General features: G+C 44.9%; 1 protein-coding gene and 5 non-coding genes across 6 annotated transcripts in view; all 6 read left to right on the top strand.

Moving 5' to 3' along the window:
* LOC142788261 (uncharacterized) overlaps positions 1-3,977 on the top strand; it is a 30,659-nt gene extending 26,682 nt beyond the window's left edge. The window contains exons 2-4 of the mRNA XM_075884867.1: positions 2,281-2,608; positions 2,738-3,029; positions 3,719-3,977. Of these exons, the coding sequence (XP_075740982.1) occupies positions 2,281-2,608; positions 2,738-3,029; positions 3,719-3,959 (861 nt within the window). The 3' untranslated portion in view covers positions 3,960-3,977. The remainder of the gene's footprint in view (positions 1-2,280; positions 2,609-2,737; positions 3,030-3,718) is intronic.
* Positions 1,314-1,386, top strand: TRNAT-CGU (transfer RNA threonine (anticodon CGU)). The gene has a single exon. It is a non-coding gene; the product is annotated as a tRNA-Thr (tRNA).
* On the top strand, positions 1,770-1,842 carry TRNAT-CGU (transfer RNA threonine (anticodon CGU)). The gene has a single exon. It is a non-coding gene; the product is annotated as a tRNA-Thr (tRNA).
* Positions 3,978-8,586: 4,609 nt separating the features above from the next.
* On the top strand, positions 8,587-8,659 carry TRNAT-CGU (transfer RNA threonine (anticodon CGU)). The gene has a single exon. It is a non-coding gene; the product is annotated as a tRNA-Thr (tRNA).
* A 385-nt stretch (positions 8,660-9,044) lies between these two features.
* On the top strand, positions 9,045-9,117 carry TRNAT-CGU (transfer RNA threonine (anticodon CGU)). Its single transcript has one exon. It is a non-coding gene; the product is annotated as a tRNA-Thr (tRNA).
* Positions 9,118-9,502: 385 nt separating this feature from the next.
* On the top strand, positions 9,503-9,575 carry TRNAT-CGU (transfer RNA threonine (anticodon CGU)). The gene has a single exon. It is a non-coding gene; the product is annotated as a tRNA-Thr (tRNA).
* The last annotated feature ends 7,987 nt before the right edge of the window (positions 9,576-17,562 follow it).

The following is a 17,562-nucleotide window of genomic DNA, read 5'->3' as shown; positions in this document are numbered from 1 at the left end:
ATTCCTGCTCACAGTTGGTGATTTTTTCATCCACATTTCTTTCTTCTTATTTACATTCCATTGGTTTTAATAACTTCCCCTGTACATTCCTTGGCATTACTGTCTGTTATATCTCATTAATATTGTGTTAAAACACGGAAAAACGAGCCCTTAGGTATACACTTCTTTCCCTTATTTCATTGAACGAGGGTCTCGTACTGGCAGACTTGGTGTGTTTAGGTTGTATAAGAGGGAAAATTAATCAGCTGCCTGCTCATAATAAATTCACGTGCTACGTGACGCCAAACATGCGCATAAGAGTGTTTTCACACTCGTTGTTTGGCTTATAGATGGCGCTGACTGTCGCTCCTACTTCTAAATTCACAGATAAACCCAAAAAAAAGTGGATGGAGGGAGGGCCGCTGTGATAGCTCAGTGGTTAGAGCATCGAACGCGTAATTCAAAGGTCGTAGGTTCGATTCCTGCTCACAGTTGGTGATTTTTTCATCCACTTTTCTTTCTTCTTATTTACATTCCATTGGTTTTAATAACTTCCCCTGTACATTCCTTGGCATTACTGTCTGTTATATCTCATTAATATTGTGTTAAAACACGGAAAAACGAGCCCTTAGGTATACACTTCTTTCCCTTATTTCATTGAACGAGGGTCTCGTACTGGCAGACTTGGTGTGTTTAGGTTGTATAAGAGGGACAATTAATCAGCTGCCTGCTCATAATAAGTTCACGTGCTACGTGACGCCAAACATGCGCATAAGAGTGTTTTCACACTCGTTGTTTGGCTTATAGATGGCGCTGACTGTTGCTCCTACTTCTAAATTCACAGATAAACCCAAAAAAAGTGGATCGAGGGAGGGCCGCTGTGATAGCTCAGTGGTTAGAGCATCGAACGCGTAATTCGAAGGTTGTAGGTTCGATTCCTGCTCACAGTTGGTGATTTTTTCATCCACTTTTCTTTCTTCTTATTTACATTCCATTGGTTTTAATAACTTCCCCTGTACATTCCTTGGCATTACTGTCTGTTATATCTCATTAATATTGTGTTAAAACACGGAAAAACGAGCCCTTAGGTATACACTTCTTTCCCTTATTTCATTGAACGAGGGTCTCGTACTGGCAGACTTGGTGTGTTTAGGTTGTATAAGAGGGACAATTAATCAGCTGCCTGCTCATCATAAGTTCACGTGCTACGTGACGCCAAACATGCGCATAAGAGTGTTTTCACACTCGTTGTTTGGCTTATAGATGGCGCTGACTGTCGCTCCTACTTCTAAATTCACAGATAAACCCAAAAAAAAGTGGATGGAGGGAGGGCCGCTGTGATAGCTCAGTGGTTAGAGCATCGAACGCGTAATTCGAAGGTCGTAGGTTCGATTCCTGCTCACAGTTGGTGATTTTTTCATCCACTTTTCTTTCTTCTTATTTACATTCCATTGGTTTAAATAACTTCCCCTGTACATTCCTTGGCATTACTGGCTGTTATATCTCACTAATATTGTGTTAAAACACGGAAAAACGAGCCCTTAGGTATACACTTCTTTCCCTTATTTCATTGAACGAGGGTCTCGTACTGGCAGACTTGGTGCGTTTAGGTTGTATAAGAGGGACAATTAATCAGCTGCCTGCTCATAATAAGTTCACGTGCTACGTGACGCCAAACATGCGCATAAGAGTGTTTTCCCACTCGTTGTTTGGCTTATAGATGGCGCTGGCTGTCGCTCCTACTTCTAAATTCACAGATAAACCCAAAAAAAGTGGATGGAGGGAGGGCCGCTGTGATAGCTCAGTGGTTAGAGCATCGAACGCGTAATTCGAAGGTCGTAGGTTCGATTCCTGCTCACAGTTGGTGATTTTTTCATCCACTTTTCTTTCTTCTTATTTACATTCCATTGGTTTTAATAACTTCCCCTGTACATTTCTTGGCATTACCAGAGTCCTTCAATGCTTTTCTGGTCACGAAACTCCGCCGTCACTCTATGGGAGAGCTTCATACGCTGCCCAAAACTGCCGCGATGCGGCGCCACTGCGCCACAGAGGGCATCGTTCGGGCTGCTCGCGTACTGAAACAGACTGAAACGCGTGCGCACAGCGAGACAAACTGGTGGAAGAAGCGTGCGTGCGTGTCCGAGTTAGCCAAAATGTTGTGAGACGACGATGCCTAACACGTGTTGCGTGCCGGGGTGCCGTTCCGGCTACAGAGGAACGACCGAGAAGGTGTCGTTGTTTTCTTTTCCACCTGACAAGGACCAGCGCGAGAAATGGTAACGGGCCATACCGCGGCAGGAAAGTGGCGACTTCAACTTTGAGTCCAAATATACACGCGTGTGTGCGAAGCATTTCGACGCCTCGGACATTGTCACTACTTATGATTTCAATATCAACGGTGACGCCGTGTCCCTGGAGCGCGACAAGCCAACGCTGAAGGCTGACGCTGTCCCAAGTATTTTTGGTGGCCTTCCTTCGTATCTCACGAAGCGTAAACCTCGACCCCGCTCATCGACAAATCGATCACCGCGCAAACGAGCACGTGAGTCGTCGTGCGAGACGGAGGAGCAACGAGCATCGCCGACGACCTGTTCAGACCGCACCGATGCTGCATCAGTGAATGAAGGTATGTAAGCGCTAGGCCAGATTACATCCGTGTCGTCGTGTATGAGGGTATCGTCTGAGCCTGTAAATTTGAAACTGCATGACTTGTTTTTGTTCACTCCTTTTCTTCTTCCTTTTTTTCTTTTTTTAGCAGATGTGGCACTGACCAGTGAAACGGTCGAAACCTACCACACGGACACAGCTTGTCAGACAGACCGCTTGGTTGACTGCGCCAGCTGTGCAGCAGTGCAAAAGTTGAGGTGCCAACTTCGAGCTGCGAAGCAGCAGCTTCGGCAATGCCAAACAAAACTCGCCGAGTTCCGAAAGAAGACTGCCAAGTACGAACGACAACAGCAGAGCCTTCAAAGACTTTCCGATCGCGAGAAACTGATTATTGATCAGTGCGTGATGAAGGCAAACGCGAAGTCTGCAAGAGCCGTACGGTAAGCTTCAAGCACTACTTAACAAATATGGTTTACGTGTAAAGGCGATGGAATATTCACGTGGTAATTTTAGATATTCACCAAATTAAAACTACATATCCGTTGTTTTCTGAGCAAGTGTCGGCTCCATTCAAAATCAGCTAAGCGTTCAAAACTACCATGAAATACGTTTTCTGCTTGAGTCCACCTTTACTGCGCTGACTCTAATACTTTAAATCATGAAACAATGATTTTCGTCCATATAAAAAATGTGCCCTTTTTACTACTACGAGTGGCTTATTCACACCCTCATAACCATGTTATCGTGATGTGTTGATCTTTTTTTCGCACCTTACTGCTATTGTTTTGAGCACGTTTATAAACAGACAGTGAATGATTGTTCTTATGCGCAGTTTCGTTGAAAACTTGGAGTTACAATGTGCACTTATTTTCTCTATTAATTGTTCTGGATTGAGAATGCACCATAGATCTGTGTCATTTATAGTGTCCTGCTCTCATTATGACGTTTTGGCCTGCATGTTGATCAGGTTTCCACTGTGTACACCGTGCAATGTGCATGTTCACATTACCCCTTGGCATGCAGTTACACTTGGTTAACAGCAATGTGTCTTTATGCTTGATAGCATTATGGAAGCACTGTGCTAGCATGTTTGTGCATGTGAATGAGATTTGCACCCTTTCCTTACCAGGTATAAGAAAGACTGGTTATATGACTGCCTGCTTTTGAAAACGAAGTCCACATCTGTGTATACATATCTCCAAGAGAACAACTTTCTACCCTTGCCAAATCCACGCACACTCTACTGCTATATGAAGAGCTTGAAAGCCGATTTTGGCTTTGATGCGCATGTATTTACTGTGCTCAAGGAAAAGCTGCTCACTTCCCCTGAAAGTGAACGACGAGGTTTGAAAGCACATCACTTAACCTGAATGCTGTGTGGTTTTGCCTTTCTGAAGCGATAGAAATTAATTTTTTTTTCTTTCAGGTGTGGTCATGTTCGACGAAATGAGTGTCAGGAAAAGTTTGCACGTCCGAGAGTCTGACATGAAAGTCGTTGGTAAGGTTGACTTTGGAGAACATACCAGGCCAGCAGACCGTGAAAAGGATGCTGATCATGTTTTGGTCTTCCTGTTTCGACCCTTTCTGGGGGGATGGTCGCAGACTGTGGGTACCTTTTGTGCATCAAGTGCTGCCCCGGGATCAATACTTGCAAAGCTTGTGCTTCAGTGCATTGTACACTTGTGTAATGCTGGCGCAGTTATAGACGCTATGACATGTGATAATTCAACTACCAATCGGTGTGCCTTGAGGTCCTTAGGTAAGTGTTTAACACACAAGCTCTGCTGCAGACTATCTGGAAAGGTATAATTTATTAGTTGCTCATTTCTTTCAGGAATTCGTGGTGACATGAAAGACCAGCAGGTGTCGTTTCAGCACCCATGCGACCCCTCTAAGGTGATCTATGCTATCATTGATCCACCACACATATTTAAATGTATTAGAAATAACCTGCAGAAAGTTGGGAAGTTTTTGGTAAGTGAAATAATTACTGTTCCTGTGATATAGTCACTCATATGATCTCATCTCGAGTGACATTCTGACATTCCTTCTTTCTACAGCTGCCTCAAGGTCGGGAAGTGTATCATGATCATTATGCAGCACTTCTAGAGTATGAAGAGCAACAGTCAGGGCTGCGTGCTGTACCAAAGCTGACGAGGGCACATATATACCCAAACGCTTTTCAGAAAATGAGCGTCAAACTTGCTGTTCAAGTAAGGCGCCCAACACTCAAGTGCACTTAGAAAACAAAAAAAAATTGCCTTTTTGATGTGACTCACAGTGAAATGCCATACAAAAAATTTCTTTTCAGCTCTTCAGTGAATCCACAGCTACAGCCATGATATTTTACAGTGAGCAGGAATCATGCAAAAAGCTTCACGGCTCTGCGGGAACATCTGAATTCACCAGACAAATGAACAGATTGTTTGACTGCTTGAACTCCCGCAGGCCTGAACACGTGCAGTACAGTGAAGCTGAGCATGTTGACGTAAGAATTATTACTTTGCTCTTGCACACATTTCTGATCTCAGGCTAAATTCTTTCTTACTTTATAGACACTGAAAGAGGGAATCTCATGGTTGGACAGGTGCTGCAAATACATCGAAAGTCTACCAAAGCAAAGGCAGGTCTGCTTTTTAAGCAAGCCTACCTGTGAGGCGCTGAGAATAACTTTGCTCAGCACAATATCACTGGTTGAAAACCTCTTTGCCTCAGGGTTTCGCTACGTACTGGTGGGAAAGTTTGGACAGGACCCATTAGAGGTAAGCATGTGCACGTTCTCGCTTGATAGTTAAATAGTAATCCTTATTTTTTCTTTCAGAGATTTTTTGGCATTATCAGGCACGTGGCTGGTGACGGAGGACAACCAACAGTCCAGCAATTTCTGTTCATTTATAGAATGCTCTCTGTCAGAAATCTTGTCCAGCCGCCTCAGCGAGCATCAGTTGTAGGAGACGGCCCACAACTCCTCCTGAAGCTCCAAGACCTATTCCAGAAGGAAAAACCTGCTGCCTGTCACGTGAGCAAGAATATATTAACAGGGGTTGAAAGGGTAGAAATCTGAGTCAGATGGTAAGAATTCGTCAGGGAAAGCAAAATGAAAAAAAAAAGTGCAGGCAAGGAAGAACACAGTACAAACGCTTTGCGGAGCGATATCTCCTGAATATGATGAAACTGATCAAAGCGTATTAGTTCTTTAACTAAGTTTTCAGGATAGTTTTTAGGCTGCATGCATTTAGGTGTGAATTTTCTCATTTCTAGCCACACTAAGCTGTATGAGCATTACATATGTGCCAGGGGACTGTGCAGTGCAGGCAGTATCAAAGATTTTGCAGCCATTAATTTGGAGAAGCCGAGCTGATTTCTGATAAAGCCTGGATTTCGTCATACAAAAGGTGTAAAGCAATACTAGGCATTCAGTACATCTTTTTCGTTCGGTGCACTTTCTATGTTCAGCACACCAGCAATACTGTGTTTGCATTTCAGGCGGACTGTTTGGCTATTCTCTTTGATGAAGTACTTTTGGAGCCAGGAGAAACTGTGGAGCAGGCTTCACTTTTGCAACATCAGCAGTCTCCTAAGGAGAAGATCTTGGACTACCTCACTGGATACGTTGCAAAGAAGTTTTCCTCGCTGAGATGCTCAAGCTGCGTAGAAAGTCTGAGGAGTACAGAACGACCGGCAACTGGCCTGATTCTTGTTAAATCTAAAGGTTTTCTCCTTGTGCCCTCCAGCCAGCTCGTCACACTCCTTCAAATTGTGGAGGATCACATGGAAGTGCACACAGTTGAAAAAACTGCTTGTTCTGGTGTGTACATGAATATTGTGGAGGATGTTTTGATGGACCCTCGGACTGCTTCAGCTGCTGTCGGTTGCAAGTCACATTTTGTGAGCACGACTGCAGAAGTTGTTCAGTTTTTTCTCAAGGTGCGTTTGCATTTTTTTACGAGAGAAAGAAACAAACAGATGCAAGCGAAAGGGTGCGCTTCATGTCCAGCAGGGGGTGGTAAAAAACCAAACACTCAAAGGTAACTCTGCACCCAATCCATATCTCACATATGTTGCTGTCCATTCTTCACATTTTTTAATTAGCTTTTCATGAACTGGTGCACTGGTGTTCTGTGTATGTGGTTTGTTTTAAATAAAATTAATAAATGGTTGTGCTTGCATATTGCTTTCGCACAGGCACCTTGTATGTATTTTTCTTGTTGAATTATTTTTTTCCTTCTGACACTGACAACAATATTAGCATCGATGATTGGAATATCTTAACCCCTCATATATAGTCGGCCATTAGAAGAATCAAAATAACTTCTTGTGTGTTTTTGTCGAAATCACGAGCGGCTTAAGTTACTGGTTTACTGTCTCTTCTATATGAGACTGCTTATAAAACAATGGCCTAATTACAATACACTGTCAACTGTGTTCGACCTTACTTTTCACGTTCGTCATGATCATAAACTAAACGTCGCACCGGTTGACTGATGGGGTTTTACGTCCCAAAACCAGCTGTGATTATGACAGACGCCCCGTGGTGGAGGGCTCCGGAACGAATTTGACCACTTTAACGTGTACCAAACTCCAAGTACACGGGCCTCAACATTTCGCCTCAACCAAAATGCAGCCGCCGCGGCCGGGATTAGATCTCGCAACCTTCGGATCTGTAGCCGGGTGCCATAACCGCTAGAACACCGTGGCGGGGCAACACGCCGCACCGAAGACTGCTATGAGGTTAGTATTGCTGGCATTTAAGGACTCTGATATTACATATATTGTACCTAAGGCTCGTAGAGGGATTTAATCGTTCGGTCCAGAAATTTGAAGCGCATAGAACAGGTGTTTTTTTTTTCTTGTCATGAAAAGAAGGCATTCTACGGAAGCATTTCTTGCAGTAATGGTTTAATTGTTTGGGTTTTCTGTTGCGAATAAAATGACACCAGGAGTCTGATAATGTTCACAGTTTAATAGAAATTGAGCAGCCGTGCCGTGCGAACCATCTGGCCTTATGCGCAACTTTGCGCAGTCGAGAGATTTCGCTCACTTCCGGGCGAATGGACGTGTAACAACTCGTATGTTCGCCTCTGTTTACATGTGGCACAGCAAGTGCGTTATTGCGAATGTACAGTGTCTGATTTCAGGCAAATTTTGAAAAGCTGGACCAGTTGCAGTATTGCGACGAACGAGCGGCGCTCCCCCGACCCTGACGGCTGCATTTCGACGAGGCGAAACGCAAGAGCAGAAAAAAAGGCGTGCACTTTGATTTACATGCATATAAAAACAACCCCAGCTGTTAAACATTAATCAAGAATCCCCCACTACGACGTGTATCAAAATCATATCATCGTTATGGTGCGGCAAACCCCGAATTTTTGTCATTTTCGACTGCGACTGCCGCGAGCTGCTTGTCCAGAGCTGTTAGTTTCTTTTCTCCCGGGTGCTCATTTCAAGGCAGACGGCGCATTCACGCAGTCACCGACGCACGCTGAATGTTCCAAGTAAATGAGGGAAAGTGAAACGACTTTTGCAGATGTTTAGAAAGCTTGGAAATCAAAGCAGACCAACACACTACCGCAGCGGTAGCGGACGGCAGCATGCCCTCACGAGCACAGCTGCGCCCCTAGCGGCCAGTGCTGGCTCCATATGAAGCTGAGGCGGCACTTTCGTGACCAGAAAAGCATTGAAGGACTCTGGCATTACTGTCTGTTATATCTCATTAATATTGTGTTAAAACACGGAAAAACGAGCCGTTAGGTATACACTTCTTTCCCTTATTTCATTGAACGAGGGTCTCGTACTGGCAGACTTGGTGTGTTTAGGTTGTATAAGAGGGACAATTAATCAGCTGCCTGCTCATAATAAGTTCACGTGCTACGTGACGCCAAACATGCGCATAAGAGTGTTTTCACACTCGTTGTTTGGCTTATAGATGGCGCTGACTGTCGCTCCTACTTCTAAATTCACAGATAAACCCCAAAAAAAGTGGATGGAGGGAGGGCCGCTGTGATAGCTCAGTGGTTAGAGCATCGAACGCGTAATTCGAAGGTCGTAGGTTCGATTCCTGCTCACAGTTAGTAATTTTTTCATCCACTTTTCTTTCTTCTTATTTACATTCCATTGGTTTTAATAACTTCCCCTGTACATTCCTTGGCATTGCTGTCTGTTATATCTCATTATTATTGTGTTAAAACACGGAAAAAACGAGCCCTTAGGTATACACTTCTTTCCCTTATTTCATTGAACGAGGGTCTCGTACTGGCAGACTTGGTGTGTTTAGGTTGTATAAGAGGGACAATTAATCAGCTGCCTGCTCATAATAAGTTCACGTGCTACGTGACGCCAAACACGCGCATAAGAGTGTTTTCACACTCGTTGTTTGGCTTATAGATGGCGCTGACTGTCGCTCCTACTTCTAAATTCACAGATAAACCCAAAAAAAAGTGGATGGAGGGAAGGCCGCTGTGATAGCTCAGTGGTTAGAGCATCGAACGCGTAATTCGAAGGTCGTAGGTTCGATTCCTGCTCACAGTTAGTGATTTTTTCATCCACTTTTCTTTCTTCTTATTTACATTCCATTGGTTTTAATAACTTCCCCTGTACATTCCTTGGCATTGCTGTCTGTTATATCTCATTATTATTGTGTTAAAACACGGAAAAAACGAGCCCTTAGGTATACACTTCTTTCCCTTATTTCATTGAACGAGGGTCTCGTACTGGCAGACTTGGTGTGTTTAGGTTGTATAAGAGGGACAATTAATCAGCTGCCTGCTCATAATAAGTTCACGTGCTACGTGACGCCAAACACGCGCATAAGAGTGTTTTCACACTCGTTGTTTGGCTTATAGATGGCGCTGACTGTCGCTCCTACTTCTAAATTCACAGATAAACCCCAAAAAAAGTGGATGGAGGGAGGGCCGCTGTGATAGCTCAGTGGTTAGAGCATCGAACGCGTAATTCGAAGGTCGTAGGTTCGATTCCTGCTCACAGTTAGTGATTTTTTCATCCACTTTTCTTTCTTCTTATTTACATTCCATTGGTTTTAATAACTTCCCCTGTACATTCCTTGGCATTGCTGTCTGTTATATCTCATTATTATTGTGTTAAAACACGGAAAAAACGAGCCCTTAGGTATACACTTCTTTCCCTTATTTCATTGAACGAGGGTCTCGTACTGGCAGACTTGGTGTGTTTAGGTTGTATAAGAGGGACAATTAATCAGCTGCCTGCTCATAATAAGTTCACGTGCTACGTGACGCCAAACACGCGCATAAGAGTGTTTTCACACTCGTTGTTTGGCTTATAGATGGCGCTGACTGTCGCTCCTACTTCTAAATTCACAGATAAACCCAAAAAAAAGTGGATGGAGGGAGGGCCGCTGTGATAGCTCAGTGGTTAGAGCATCGAACGCGTAATTCGAAGGTGGTAGGTTCGATTCCTGCTCACAGTTGGGGATTTTTTCATCCACTTTTCTTTCTTCTTATTTACATTCCATTGGTTTTAATAACTTCCCCTGTACATTCCTTGGCATTACTTTCTGTTATATCTCATTATATATATACATATATATATATATATATATATATTATCCGGTTGGGAACTGCGCGGCACCGGGATTTGAACCACGGACCTCTTGCATGCGAGGCGGATGCTCTAACCACTACGCCATCGCCGCACTTATATATATATATATATATACTTCGCTGTGCGCTTTTCAGACACAGCGAAGTAACAACTAAGACGCTTATTCACGTTTATCTGTACCTGTGAGTAAGTTTTTTGCATTACTTGTGCGTGAGAAACGCGCGGTATGTTTTGATCTGTTCGCCATTCTGCGCGTGACCTTCCAATTTGTTGCTATCGCGTTAATTGCTTCACCTTTGCAGCAAAGCTCTGACTTTTTAGGGGCGAAGCTCCTTATGGCGTGGCTTGTGCGTCCCTCGTAGTACGTAACCACCAGTGGCACATACCCTTAATAGCGGTCCTTAGGATTTTGACCTCCAAGGTGGTTCCGGTGAGAGATTTCTACTGTGCGCTGTTGAACAATAAAAGATAGTGCTCAATGCACATGTTAATGGCTGCTAAGGGGGAATGAAAGACAGGAGCATTTGGCATTTAGGTAACGCGCACGCTGCGATCCCCATTAGCAGCTATTGGCATGTACATTGAGCACGATCTGACAAGAAAGGGTTGCTACGTTATACTCGCTGGGTGTAACCTCCTTGGTTTTAGAAAGGTTTAGCGAGCGTTGGGCCGCATAGCCATGAATACAGTGAACTAGTATATACCATGAACTCGAGGTGGTTAAAGGTGGGAAGTAAACCCGAAGCGCAAGCCATAAGAAAGTGTGCATGTGCCACCTCCCGTCTAGTCCTTGAAATGTCCGCTGGATGGCAGTGCTTCTATATGGAGAATATATGATGAAAAGATGCGAGATGGTGGTACTTGGAGTGCTGAATAGATGGACGAACGGACACAGAGACAGATGCATGAATGGACGCATGAACGGACGCAGGCGCGGATGCATGGACGAACGCAGGGACGGACGCACGAACAGACGCACGCACGTACGGGTGGATGGACGCATGGACGGTTACCCAGACGTACGCAGGAACGGACGGAAGCAAGAACGAATGGACGGACGAATGCTTCGCCCCACTCCCCATCATTCACTCCGTGGATATGCTGCCATTTTTTTTATTATCTGCAGCAGGTTGTTAGGCGTGTTTCTATGCTTACCCATCGCGGTAGCTTATCACGTAACGGGCCGCGCTTCTAAGCTAGAGGGCACAGGTTCGATTCGCTGCTTAGTAACCGCATATCGATGTCGACGAAATGCAGATAACCGCATTGCACTTTGACTATAGGTGCACGTTAAGACTTCTTATGTAGTCTAATATATCTCAAGAGGTAGTGTGTCATATTTCCACGAGGTTTTGGTGTGTAAAGCATAATAAATTATAGCTGATAACTCACTCCTTTTGTCGGTACATTCAAATCGTCTACTCATACCGAGTCAAAGCATATACACGAAGACACGAGAACAAAACGGCTTCCTTTCGAGGATCAGTTACTATGTGCATGACAATATGTGGCAGTATTCTCAACAATATTAATTTAGGGCCTTCGATTCTGGTTCCATTTGCAAGGATGTTTTGAGAATTCTCGCTCACAAGGAACTCACCCACCACACAATTATTTGGTTCCCTGCTCACCTTGGCTTGAGGGTTGGAGGCCTTCCCAATGTCAACGAGCTAGCCCACTCCAAGGCGCGAGGCTTCCCTTACCACGCCGGGACTTGTGTTTCTCAGACAGAGGAGTCAGCCACCAGCCTTCATTTTAGCGACATTTTGACTACCTTCAACGAGATCACCAAGCATTATCAATTAGGCCGTAGGTCATTTCCATTGCCACATGAAAAGTTGTCTAGGCCACAGGCAATCTCTCTTCGTATGCTTCAGACGGGAACATACCCTAGCCTCGTAACCTATAGCCATTACTCCGATATTTCAGAACTTTGTCCAGACTGCCAGAATTGCAGTGATTTTAACCACATGCTCTGGAGGTGCCCCTATTTACAAAGAAAAAATGAAGAATTTTCTGAGAACTCCTTTCATTTAATGCTCACGAGTCCGGTTCTCATACAACAACTCAAGGCTGTCCAGAAGGCCCATGATGCGGCGGTGAGGCTGGGCCTCCCCGTCCCAACGTGGGAGCTACCCGCGATCCTACCCCTATAAAACGGGGGTGGAATCCTTCAGGACCCCAATAAAAGTTTTCCATCCATCCATCCATCCATTTGGAACAACGCAACATTCTTTAGTACATCTTGAAGTACTGACAGCAGTGATGTACTTGCTTTTTCTTTCATTTTGCTTTCTTTTTTCTAGTTCTAATAAAATATCATTTCATTTCTTAGAACGTTTTTATTTCACTTTTGATATTTTTTGGCGTTTATTAGTACCACTCGGCGGACAAGGTGTTGTTACAAAATTTTTATCGGAAGCGGCCTATCTTTTTATGGAGCATCATATAAAAAACGAATAAATAGATGGTGCAGAAATGAGCTCTCTAACTTTTTAAGCGCTCTGTCTTCTCTCTTTCAATGTGTTAAATCTCCGAAAAGAAGAATTTAGAAACTCCTTTTTCGCTTTCGATACGGTATCCCCGTTCGGTACTCGGATCGCACTCAGTTCCTGACCCCGCTGTGCGCAAGGTCACGCATGGCGTGTGCCTTTCAAAAGCACCAATTCATCGGATAAGTATATTCGTCCACTTCCCACACCACATTGTTGACGATAGTTTCCGGCGTCCACTAAAATCTGCATATAAAACACCAACTGCATATTACCCGCCTTTTTTTCGATGCTGTGTGCGCTTTCTATGGAAGGTATACATTTACAACGCCACACAAGGCGTCTGACTCAGGGAATAACAGGCGGTGGCAAAGCGCGTTCAGAACAACTAATAGTTACCGGTTTTCACAGCCACTAATTACCACACTAGTTCACCTTCCGTCAGAACTACGACCACAATTACTTCTACGCGTTAACAAACCACACCACAAACGCCGTTTCATTGGAACCACGTATGATTTTCCTTTCAATTACACTGAAAGCTAATCTCACGTTTCGTTTGGCTCGATATAAGGTATGTAGAGATCGCTTTGTTAAATTAGAGTCTCGTAATTAGAAGCAATACTCATAGAAGGGCCTCTTATTGCATTTCAAGTGTCGTGGATGGCCTAATTATTAGCGTAAAGAATGTGCCAAGAATAGCGATCTTCGATGAGTACGTTTGATTCACGCTTTCGACACTCAGTTCATTGTGTCACGTACTGTACGCGCTTTTCGATTCACTTCATCTTGAAAACACTGTAGAACCTGAGTGCCCCCTCCCCCTTCAGCGTAATTTATACTGCCCATAGCTATAACTATCTAGATTATAGGACACGGATCTAAAGACGAGACAAAGTTGTAACCAACCGGAGAATTCTCAAAAAGTGAGTACCGTTTTATGCTGGTGCCGTCGACAAAGATTGATAGCTTCTTCATATATGCAGCTGGAATTCAGCAGAATTTAAAGAACTAAGCTCTTTAAGCTCGAGACACACTTCTTGAAGATCTAGTACGCTTCTACCATGGTTGCCACAGCCAGCTGCAAGCGTAAGTACTTGCGCCGGACTTTCAACATTCTTGCGCGCTTTCTGACATGCTGCCTCTACTTTTTTTTACGCAATCGGAAGACCTAGCTTCAGCCAAAAAGGCCTCGTTAAGCCCCTAAGATCAACCCGCTGAGCCGTTTCTTCAGACTTACTGCGCTAGCGTAAACTTCTTCTTTTAGACGCGAAGCATCTTATGAGCTAGCTCAATCTCGTGGCGTCCGTGCTTTATTCCGCACGGGTGTCCTCTCCCTCTCTCGCCTCACAACGCCGACTGACTGAGTGAATAACTTTATTTTGTCCTGAGGAGCCGATGACCCCCTAAGGGGTCTTCGGGCCACACCCATGACGGGACTGGGGGGTTAAACTCGACGGCAGTACCATGAGCCCTCTGTACGGCCCGAAGTTGGTCGTCCTTGGGCATCCCACTGCTTTTCTGTGATTAGAGACCCGTCGTCCGAGCGAAACTCGGGACATTGCCACAGCATGTGCTGTAAGTTGCCTCCCGATCATTCACATCGGGGGCACCCCAGCCTTCGTTCGCTAACGAATCCCGCACAAACTGCCGGTGAGGGATTTGCTTCTGTTTGTAGGAGACGGACAGATATTGCTTGCGCTTGTTTGAGTCGAGGGTGCGGTAACGGACACTCTCACCGTTCCAGGCAATAGTGCGGACAGATTTCATAATAGCTTTGCACCTCACGCAAGCAGCGTCTGCTAGAGAGTTGCGTGTGTCTTTTGAAAACGTGGTTAACGATTTAGACTACTCCGGTACTCTATACTTTGGGAGAACTGGAAACCATCTCTGTTAAAGAGAATTATATTTCTAAAAGAAGCATGCATACATAGAACACATTCACATGTTGCATTTTTCGTTTTTAAGACATTGCTGATATATCCTAGTATACATTCAAATGCACAACAGGAACTGTGTGTACCTGTAAACGAAAACTTTAACGTGCACAAAGAAAACTATGCGCAGGGGTACGTACAATTTATAAAAAGTAGCATAAAAACATTTTAGAAAATGCGTATATGAATAAATAAATACCCATACAATAATAAATACAAGTTTAGGGAAATCACAAACACTAGCCTACATTCTCAGTAAGGCATGGCATAGCCATGGCAAGGCAAGGCATGGACACTTTGTTCTTTCTGGCAAGAATAAATCGTCTTGACCGCTGCAGGAGGAAAGCTTCCTCTCCCAGAATGAATACCTGTTTGTATTCCTACTAGCCTGAAAGTCACTTTACCAGGAGATTATATTAATGTTAAGCAGGAGGAAAGCTTCCTTTCCCAGAATGAATACCTGTTTGTTCGGATGTGTTAACATCATGGTTCTTAAGCGATGTAGCAGAGGAAACATGGCGCCTGAGGGCGTCCCCGCAGGCAAGCCAGTCCCCTCCGCTTCCACAATACAAAAGCACCAATACACATTATCAACTCGACAAAAACGCCCCTGAGCCGTGACTGCCATTGCATGCTGACTTGAAACATGCTATTTACCAAAAGCCAGAAAGTACGTGCCGCAGGACATTTGTGAAGTACATGATTTAGAGTTTCCGTCCGGCCGCACTGCGGACACGAGGCAGAGGGCGCCACATCCCACGCCGCAATGCGGTTGGCAGTTGACAACGCCTGCCATTCTCTCAACCGAGTGAAGTCTCGGACTTCAGCGGGCAGGGTCGTGGTTTTTATGAACCATCGTCGACTTTTGTGGCATTTATTTTGCTGATCATGCTTTCAATGTTTCACAGCAATACATTCACATATTTGAGCGGGTGACATATCCATGAGTGCACAGTCTGGTAAGTTATTTTGCGAAAAATGCAGCTATCTCACCATGTACGTATAGTAGGTCCGTGGCCGCACAGCCGCAGGTCCTGTCTTCTCTACTAACCCAAAGAAACGACGGGAAGTGAGCATCTGGTACTTTGTGAGCTGGAGGCCTCGGTATGTCGTATTTTAGATGTGTTCCCGTGTGGTTCCCATGGCCGACTCACGACACATAACTTCGAAGTCTGGAATGCTAAAACCTCTCATTTTTGTTGGTGAGTGAGCTAGTGCTCTGGCGACGCTTTCCGCATGGCCATCCCAAAAGAAGGAGTCACATGCGGTTGCTACTCTTAGCAAAAGGCGTTGAGGTTGGCATGCAATTTCGCTACATATAAAAGGGAAGCTGCTATGCTTGTCTTGATGAGATACGCACGTTCGGTAAAAGGTAAGCGAAAAGTCCTCGCGATCTCCATACGTTTATCCACTTTGCGCTTAATTTCATTCCAAGTGGTACGGGAGACTTCACCAGATGCAAGAAAGGTCACCCCCAGAACCTTTACTCCATCTACCCTCCACTGGACTCCACCGGGAAACTGTTCAGCGAAGGTGCCAAAGCGTATTGCTTTACTCTTATCTGGATTGAGTTGGGCTCCCGAGAGGCTGCTGTAGGTGTGAAAAAGTTGCAAGAAAGCCCTGTAGCTATTCATATTTCTTAGAAAAAGTGAAATGTCGTTGGCGTAGGCTGCCATTTTCACTTCACTCAGGCTAGGAAGGGGGAATCCGCATATTGAACTACATCTGTTGATCTGTTCTAGCAGTGACTCGATAAAAAGCACAAACAGAAGCGCCGAGAGAGGGCGACCACGTCGTATTCCGTGACTCATGGCGATGGGTTCAGTTGTGTGGCCATTCTCTACTAAGCAAGCTTCCAGATCAGTATAAAACAGATGAAGAACCTCGCCAAGACGAGTAGGAAAACCAAAGCATTCAAACACGACAAAAAGATAATTGTGCTCAACCCTGTCAAAGGCCTTTTCTTGGTATAGGTCTGGTTCTTGCTTCTGTCCGCTCATGCGTCTGTCTGTGTGACCGTCCGTGCGTCTATCCGCCCGTCCGTGTGTGCGCCTGTTCGTGCGTCCGCATGTTCATCCGTGCGTCCATCCCTGTGTTCGTTCATGCATCTGCCCCTGCGTTCGTTCATGCATCTGCCCCTGCGTCCATCGATGCATCCATTCGTCCATGCAGCCATCCGTGCGTCCGTGCATGCATCTGTCTGTGTGTCCGTTCGCCCATCCAGTCAACACTCCGAGTACCATCATCTCGCATTTTTTCTTCATATATTCTGCATACAGAAGCACCGTCATCCAGCGGACATTCCAAGGACTAGACGAGAGGTGGCACACGCACACTTTATTACGACTTGCGCTTCATGTCTACTTCCCACCTTTAACTACCTCGACTTCATGGTATATACTAGTTCACTGTATTTATGGCACTGCGGCCCAACGCTCGCTAAATCTTTCTAAAACCAAGGAGGTTTTAGCCCAGCAAGTATAACGTAGCAACCCTTTCTTGTCAGATAGGGCTCAATGTATATGCCAATGGCTGCTAATGGGGAATGAGAGACAGGAGATTTCGGCTTTTAGTTAACGCGCACGCTGGGAATTTTTTTTTTGTTCAACCACGCACAGGATAAATCTCCCACCGGCACCACCTTGCAGGTCAAAGCATGAGACATGTCACATATTACGACGAGGAACGAATGGTTGCCGCTTTAAGAAGCTTCGCCCCTAAAAAGAAAATGATATGCCTGTGCAAGTTTGCTTTTGCTGCGTCTACTCGCTAGGCTACGCGTTGGAAGACTCGGTTTTGCGGCGCCTACTTGCTAGGTTGTGTGTTCTGGAGCTACCATCAGATCTCGTAAACTGCAATGCCGAGTGCCTATATGTTCTACTCGATAAGACTGTGCGCCACTGAGCATCTCAACGTATCGAACCGTTGCTCGTTCTTCAAGAAAACCGTTGCGGATACTTCGGAGA

Source organism: Rhipicephalus microplus, unplaced genomic scaffold (assembly GCF_043290135.1).
Source record: "Rhipicephalus microplus isolate Deutch F79 unplaced genomic scaffold, USDA_Rmic scaffold_50, whole genome shotgun sequence".
In the NCBI taxonomy this organism is placed as follows: domain Eukaryota; kingdom Metazoa; phylum Arthropoda; class Arachnida; order Ixodida; family Ixodidae; genus Rhipicephalus; species Rhipicephalus microplus.
Note: the sequence above shows the minus strand (reverse complement) of the source record. Positions and strands in the feature narration are given on the sequence as shown.